This window comes from Chiloscyllium plagiosum, chromosome 38 (assembly GCF_004010195.1).
Source record: "Chiloscyllium plagiosum isolate BGI_BamShark_2017 chromosome 38, ASM401019v2, whole genome shotgun sequence".
NCBI lineage: Eukaryota > Metazoa > Chordata > Chondrichthyes > Orectolobiformes > Hemiscylliidae > Chiloscyllium > Chiloscyllium plagiosum.
The window spans coordinates 27,335,682-27,344,107 of record NC_057747.1 but is presented as its reverse complement, the minus strand read 5'-3'; the positions used below and the strand labels follow the sequence as shown (position 1 = coordinate 27,344,107).

At 39.3% G+C, this 8,426-nt stretch overlaps 1 protein-coding gene across 25 annotated transcripts in view; it reads right to left on the bottom strand.

Moving 5' to 3' along the window:
- Positions 1–390: 390 nt before the first annotated feature.
- The window catches only part of col13a1 (collagen, type XIII, alpha 1), a 224,795-nt gene continuing 216,759 nt past the window's right edge, over positions 391–8,426 (bottom strand). For 23 of the 25 annotated variants that reach the window (XM_043679191.1, XM_043679190.1, XM_043679193.1 and 20 more), the window contains 2 exons: positions 5,011–5,049; positions 391–540 (listed from right to left, as the gene is read on the bottom strand). In XM_043679191.1, coding sequence (XP_043535126.1) covers positions 508–540; positions 5,011–5,049 — 72 coding nt within the window. In that variant the 3' untranslated portion in view covers positions 391–507. Of the gene's footprint in view, positions 541–2,321; positions 2,438–5,010; positions 5,050–8,426 lie in introns of those variants that run through there. The other 2 variants (XM_043679201.1, XM_043679197.1) reach the window with 1 other exon arrangement.

Sequence of the window (8,426 nt, the reverse complement as noted above, 5' to 3'; positions counted from 1 at the left end):
AACCGCCAGCAGTTCTGGTCAGTTCCTTAAAATACTTTGATTAAAAAGGAATCATTTAATTTTTGGCAGTGTGTTTATCTGATACTCTCATAGAAGGAAGAGAAAACAAAAATGCTCTGATGGTGGCCATTTAGTTAATGGTCCACCAAACGTATAGCAATATTTAAAACTGCTCAACAGATCATCCCTCCACATCCTGAAAGAACGAGGCTCACATCTGAATTCAAACGGACCCGTCAGTTCCACTGTCAAAACATATGCACTCCCATTCTGCTGCTTTTCACACATCACCTGGAGTGCGTTGATGAACATGGTTCAATCTATAGACCTTACTGATCGCTGCACACAAACCTCTGCTGGAGACTGGAAGTGGCTTTCTGAAACTGAAGATGTTCAGCACTCCGTTCCTCCAATACTTTTATTTTGGTGTCAAACATTTCCTGACGAGAAGTCATGGAAGGTTTCTCCACAGCAGTCTCAAATTGTTTCCATTGCTGGCCAACTCCATTACTTTTTTGCATTAAGCCATGGCGTCTGCCCCTGGCAGTGGCAAATGTAACTGTTCAGAACTGATCGCTTCAGGTGGCACTCGTGGGCAAAGTCCGCATGCTCACTCACAAGCTCATGCAACATCAGGTACAAAAAGAACATACTCGCCAGGCCCTGGGGTCAAGATGCTGCCCAATTCCAAATCCTGACTGGTATTCTTTCCTGAATTGTGCACTTCATGTAAACAATTCAAAAAGGTTTCAGCTTTCTGCTAAACCTAATGCATTGCCTGTCCTTCAAGTCTGAACTGTACTTAACAGGATAATAATTGCGATTAAACTTACAAGGCCATGTGGGTTTTGCAAAGGGCACTGAAAGTGATCTGGGATCACAGATTGTGCAAAAAGCAAATTTGAGCTTTTGAAGGAAGTACTTGATACCTAACCATAGGGTGGGAAAGGTGTATATTTAGTAAAGTGACATTGTTATTTCTGCAGTTTTGCCACAGACACTAACCAGTTTGATATAAGTTTAAATCAAACTGGTGAATGCTTGTGATAAAATTGTAAAGAAATGCAATACATTTCTGCTAACATCACCAATGACAGTTTCTGGAGAGAAAGGTATACTGTAGTTACAAAAGCATACAGGATCTTTGGGATTATCTATAGAGGCATTGGAAATGAAAACATGGAAGTTACACGAAACATCTATAAAACATTAGTTCAGTCCCAGAGAAATGTGTCCAGTTTTGGAGATGGCACTTTAGAAAGCATGACAATGGCCCTGAAAAGGGTGCAGCAGAGATTTACTGAAGTGGTGCAAAGAATGTGGGACTTCAGCTGACTCTATGACAGCTAAAGTAAAAGCACTGGCTTTGTAGCTTAGACATTGGTTGATACAGGGTATATTTTACAACAATAAACCAATGACTCAAGCATCAAATTATGGCTGACAATGGAGCATAATCCTCACCAGTATCTTGGTAAAGGTATATCTTATATTTTATATATAGATGTTTAAACTTTACATTTGATACTCAAGTCTAAAAAGCTGTAAACAATGTCAATGATATTTCTCTGTATCTTTATAGTGAGGAAACCTTCATTTTATTGGGGCTGTCAGAGTGTAAAAATCTTCCTTGGCACTTCCCATTCTGCCTGGTTATTAATTATCAACTTCAGTGAAAGGAGGTTGGCAGCTGTCTGGAGCCACATCACCTGCCAATTTCACTGCCTGAAACCTCACCGTGAAACTCCAATGAAGAGCTGCTGTAGGAGGCTATTTGTAGCAATGATCAGGCTTTGTAGAACTTTGGTCTTCTTGGTCATAAATGCTGGGATGACAGTGTGGTATCATCATTGCTATTCCTGGGCCCAATCAGTGATCAACTAATACAAGTTCAGATATTTGGCCTCAACAGATTCAAGAATTTAACAAGGTTTTTTTTGCTCAAAAGTCTAAGGCTGAAATACATCTGTTCCTTTCCAGCGTCATTAGCAGCAGCTATGGTAAAGTGGTTGGATTGCTTTTCCCCCACTTGAGGCACTAGGATTTATGCACACTTGTGCAATAAGTATAATTTAAGCAAGGCAACACAGCAGGGATATATTGTGCTCTGGGGAATTGACTTCAAATAACTGAGTCCGCAATGAAGTGCAGTCCAATTCATATAAACACAATAAGTTATAATACAACATTGGCTTCTCATATTCTGCACAAATATCATGCAAATAATACTGCTGAGTTATGCAATAAAATTAGTAGATGAATACACACAGATACAAGGACAGTAGTAGACAAGACAGAATTTAATACAATCTATACAAAATGTGAACTTAAAATATGCAATTGTTTTTTAAAAAAGATAGCTTTTATGATTGCAAAAAAATTGTATAAAAATAAATATTCTATGTACACACTCCATTCTGAGGTTAGATCATCATCACTGCAGAAAGAGCAAAGTAAACTTCAGTTAGTTCAAACTTCAGCACTTTAAAAATCAAACAGATATGGAACAAGTAAAGAACCAATTTGGAACTGAAATAGAATTTGACCGGTAATGTATTATATTCCCTAATGCTGAGGAGGAAAGAGATCAGTGTCACACATGACTCACTTTCATTATTTATGATTAAAGTTAATTCAATGGGATCTTTTTTTTTTACTGATGCACCCCTTCCTTTTATGTCCTGTACATTATCCCTTCACATTACTTAAACACAGTAGTCAGCTGCTCTCTCTTTACTAAAGCAATATTCACTGTTCCCCAATCTAATTCAGGCAAATCTCAAAGTATTGTTTTCAGCTAATTATGTGTGGCACCTCAGCAGGAGAAAATAAAATCAAAAGTTATGAATTATCTTAGGATCAATAATCCCGATTATATTTTTAGGACAATTGTTTGTCATTTTAAATGAAGAGCATGCATGAAATGACTGGGTTATTACACTCAATACAATTGCAGCAAAATCATTTTATAGATGTGTGGTAGAACTTTGGATTGTAATAGGGAGGTGGTGGTGTAATGATTATTTCACTGGCCTAGAAACCCAGAACTTTGTTAGAGAGAAGGTGGTTGAAAGGTGACTTAATTGAGACAGATAAGAAAATCAGGGGTTAGATAGAGTGGACAGTGAAAGCCTTTTTCTTAGGATAGTGCTGGATAGCATGAGGGGACATAGCTTTAAATTGAGGGGTGACGATTATAGGACAGATGTCAGAGATGGTTTCTTTACTCAGAGTGTAGTAGGGACGTGGAACGCACTGCCTGCAACAGTAGTAGACTCATCAACTTTAAGGGCATTTACATGGTCATTGGATAAACATATGGATGAAAATCATTGGTGGGCGGCACGGTGGCACAGTGGTAAGCACTGCTGCCTCACAGCGCCAGAGACTCGGGTTCAATTCCCGCCTCAGGCGACTGACTGTGTGGAGTTTACACATTCTCCCCGTGTCTGCGTGGGTTTCCTCCGGGTGCTCCGGTTTCCTCCCACAGTCCAAGATGTGCAGGTTAGGTGAATTGGCCATGCTAAATTGCCCGTAGTGTTTGGCAAGGGGTAAATGTATGGGTGGGTTGCGCTTCGGCGGGTCGTTGTGGACTTGTTGGGCCGAAGGGCCTGTTTCCACACTGTAAAGTAATCTAATCTAATCTAATCTAAAAATGTAGGACTGATAGGCTTCAGATTGGTTCCACAGGTTGGCGCAACATCGAGGGCCAAAGGGCCTATACTGTGCTGTAATGTTCTATGTTCTGGGGGTGTGGGTTCAAATCCCACCATGGCAAATGGTGAAATGTGAATTCAATACGATTTGGAATTCAAATCTGGTATAATGGTGACAACTATTAATTGTCATTTTAAAAAAAAACCAAGATTAGAGTGGTGCTGGAAAAGCACATCAGGTCAGGCAGAATCCGAGGAGCAGGAAAATCGATGTTTCTTCCTACTTTACAACTGTCATTGTTAATATTGCTGTTTTTATTATTGTGATCCAATGACATTTTACAGTCACTAATTCATCTTGTCTAATCCTGATTAAATTTGCCAACTGAAGCGTAGGAGGTTGAGAGGCGACCTTATTGAAGTTTATAAAATGTGAGACGTACATATAGAGTTAATGGTAGTGTCTTATCTGGAGAATGGAGGATTTCAAGACTGGGGTACACATTTTTAAGGTGAGAGGAGGGAGATTTTAAAAAGATATGGGGGCAAATTTTTTTTTTTTTACACAGTGTGTAGTTTGTGTGTGGAATGAATTTTCTGAGGAAGTGGTGGATGTGGGCACAATTACAACATATAAAAGACATTTGGATAGATACATGAATGGGAAAGGTTTGGAGGGATATGGGCCAGGAGCAGGCAGGTGGGATGACTTTAGTTTAGGATTATGCTTGGCTGGTTGGACCAAAGGGTTGTTTCTGTGCTGTATGACTCTATGATTCTATCTATTTTGGTCTGGCATGTACCAACCCGAATTGTACCATTCTATGTTATCCTTGCAGGTTGTTAAATGAACTGTGAGTAATTTGGGCTTTGATAGTGCTCACATCATTTAATTACTGTAATAGCTTCTTTCAGATGCCGGAGGGCTTAGAGTGAAACTTGTATTTTAACAACTCATTCGTACTTTTACAAGTGTGTAAACTTAATTCTAATTGGGAGGAACTTTATAGCCCAATTAAATGGTTGAGGAATTTATCTCGGGTCCTGCTGAAAAACATTTGGGGTTTACAGCAATCACACCCCTGCTGTTAAAGCCAGCGTGTTATTTATGATTGGTAATGAATAAGCTGGTCACAATGGTAACATTGCAGTAATCAAACTTCTAAGATGAAATTACAGTAGTTGCTTCCAAAAATTGCTCTCCAATAGCATTTAACTACAGCATTAATTATCTACATTAAGAGCAGGCTTCACATTTACCACATTTCAGACACAAGTAGCTTCCAGCCAATTCAAAGACACACATCAGCATGCTGAAGCTGCTTAAGATTCAAGTAATCACAATTTTACTTACTTTATTCCAACACCCCTGTACAGGTAAACCATCTTCACCCTGCAGTTTGAAATAGAGAGGTGCTTTATATATTGTTGCACTTATCAAAAAAAGTGACTACTTTCATTTTATTCTGCCATTCACAAGACCTTTTGCATTCCTTTTCCCTTCCCATGTCCCTCACTTCCTCCCGTTTAAATATGTTGTTTGTGATGAAAACAGCCCTTGCAGCAATTGCAAGAAAAAAAAAACTTGTTCCAATGGGACAGGAAATTAAATGCTTCATGACGGTGTTGTAACTACTTGACTGCCACAAGTTTTTGTATTTTGGATGATGCTGGAAATGAACCCAAAGATTTTTCTGATCCAGTATTTATTGCATTGATACCAGCCTAATAACTGACAGGGATTGCATTAACGTCACTGCTTTATGGAAAATGAAACATTACATTTGGTGTTGTGTAAATTTAGTTTTATGTTTGGAATTCTGTGCCTCAACACATGTCAATACCTGAGGACCTTCAATGAAATCCCACCCATTTATTTCTGTACTTATCCATCTCATACAACAAGTTGAAAATTAAAACAGAAACCCTGAAAATTTGTCTTGCTTTGTGAAGACCATGGGTTGAAAATTCCAGAAAAGGTAAAAGTAATGTTACCAAGTGAACTACTAACAGTCATAGATTTTGTGTAATTTTGTTTTAATTTTAATGCTTACCAAACAAACTTTTGATCTCTTACGTGATGCTACAGCTTTACAAATCTCTGGTGAGGCCGCACTTGGAGTATTGTGTACAGACACTGCATTGTAGGAAGGATGTGGAAGCTTTGGAAAGGGTTCAGAGGAGATTTACTAGGATGTTGCCTGGTTTGGAGGGAAGGTCTTATGAGGAAAGGCTGAGAGATTTGAAGCTGTTTTCGTTAGAGAGAAGGTTGAGAGATAACTTAGTTGTGGCATATAAGATAATCAGAGGGTTAGATAGGGTGGAGAGTGACAGCCTTTTCCCTAGGATGGTGATAGCTAGCACACGGAGACATTGCTTTAAATTGAGAGGTGATAGATATAGGACAGATGTCAGAGGTAGGTTCTTTACTTAGAGTAGTAGAGCCATGGAATGGCCTGCCTGCAACTGTTGAAGTCTTGCTAACTTTAAGGGCATTTAAATGGTCATTGGATAAACATATGGTTGAAAATGGAATAGTGTAGGTTAGATGGGCTCCAAACTGGTTTCACAGGTCAGCGCAACATCAAGGTCTGAAGGTCCTGTACTGTGCTGTAATGTTCTATGTCTATGATATATTTTGTGCACTTTATTTTAAACAAGGAAGTGAATTAATACAGTATCAGATTATTTTTATAGCTTCTTATTCTGTATTGTCCTTGGAGAATAGGCAGGCAATGGTCTAGTGGTATTACCGCCAGACTGTTAATCCAGAGAGTCATGAGTGTGGTGCTGGAAAAGCACAGCAGGTCAGGCAGCATCCGAGGAACAGGAGAACTGCTGCCTGACTGGCTGTGATTTTCCAGCACTACACTCTCGACTCTAATTTCCAGCATCTGCAGTCCTCACTTTCGCCCTGTTAATCTAGAGACCCTGGTAATGATCCTGGGATCTGGACTTTACTCCTGGCAGATGGTGAAATTTGGGTTCAATTCAAAATCTGGAATTAGGAGCTAACAATGACCATGAAACCAGTGATATTGTTGGGGAAAAACCCACCTAGTTCACTAATGTCTTTTAGGGAAGGAAATGGCCATTCTTACCTGGTCTGGTCTATATGTGACGTCAGACCCAAGCAATGGTTGATTCCAAATTGCCCTCTGGGCAGTTAGGGCTGGCGATAAATGCTAGCCTGGCCAGTGACACTCTCATTCAGTGAATGAACACAAAACAAAACTCCAGTCCATTGAGAGCTTGTCAATATTAGACGTAATGCCTCTGATAAAGTAATGTGACTACATTTGCAATGGTCACACCACTTGACAGTTTGAAGATGTGGATTATATCACATCCAAATCCTTTAGCTTCCAACCAAAACACATCTGACTTATCTCAGCCTTTCCTTCGCAGTTCAAACTCTGAATTGCTTCTCACCTTCCTTCAACCAAACTGTATTCCTCTAGAGACTCCATCTTAACTTCAGAGACATCATGTAAACACTGCTTGTACCTGAGATCCTTATTAATTTGATTTTGATGGATGTGTCCTCTAATTAAACATTGTTTTAAAAATGAGAAGTCAAGAGGACCTCTAAGGTGGTTAAGGAGGAAGACTGGAAAAATAAAGCCACTACAAGTATTTCAGTCTGTAAGTCAAATGTTGACAGTGGGCACAAATCAACATTTTTGGATTTTTATGTATTCACTTTCATAGACTTGAAAGTTACATTTGACCATGGCGATTACCATGGTGAGTTGTACATTATTACAGAACAATAGAATAATTATCTGTGGCCATTGATATTTATGCATTTCTCCGATGGAGCTCAATAGTACATTTTCCTTCCAACATTAATACCTGCTGTTGAAAGGATCATTCAGCAAGCAGGCAAACACAAGTACATGTAGCATCCTCCACCTTTCACACACAGGTGCATGTAGCATCCTCCACCTTTCACACACAGGTCCATGTAACATCCTCCACCTTTCACACACAGGTGCATGTAGCATCCTCCACCTTTCACACACAGGTGCATGTAACGTCCTCCACCTTTCCCCTTCCCACCTAAATACAAGACATCCCTAACCCGATCCCAGTGAAAACAAAACCATTCTTATTTCTGCGGGACGTCCTTTCATTTGAACGTTCAGCTAAGAACTATGAAATAGCCGGTTTTATTTCAAGGGGTGATAATTCTGAAATGATGGATAGTGACGTGAGTAGATGTTACAGAACACTTTGCTCCAATTCTCCAGTATCTGTTATTGTTCAAGATGGGTTAACACTACAACTGGGAACTAGAGGTCGGCATATCATTCAATGTTCAAATTCTAATAATATACAGTGCTTGACATTTCCAGAACAAAGTAATTATTGTGGCAAAGTCAGTTCAAGCTTGAACACCATTCAATAAGAAAGTTAAAAAAAAAAGCGTCAGCCCTTTCAGCGTGCACACAAGATGCTGTGAACAACTGTCTCGGCATTGAAAAGGGAAACCTTCCCTCGAACACTGGAGAACTCTGCCTGGTAGCTGGCACCCAGTCCCGGCTTTGTCAATTTCCTGACACTAAACTAGCAAATTACAGATCCCTGTGTTTCTTAAATCATGTGCCCCAATCAACCCCAATTAAAAAACATTTATTTTTGACTTGACACAATTGTATGCAACATGCTTTTTAAAAAATTAAATAAAGTTTCTAAACACAAGAACTATAAGCAAGCCTTAAATCTATTGTTCATGCATCGAGCTTCAGTGGAAACCCTTTTGCAAAT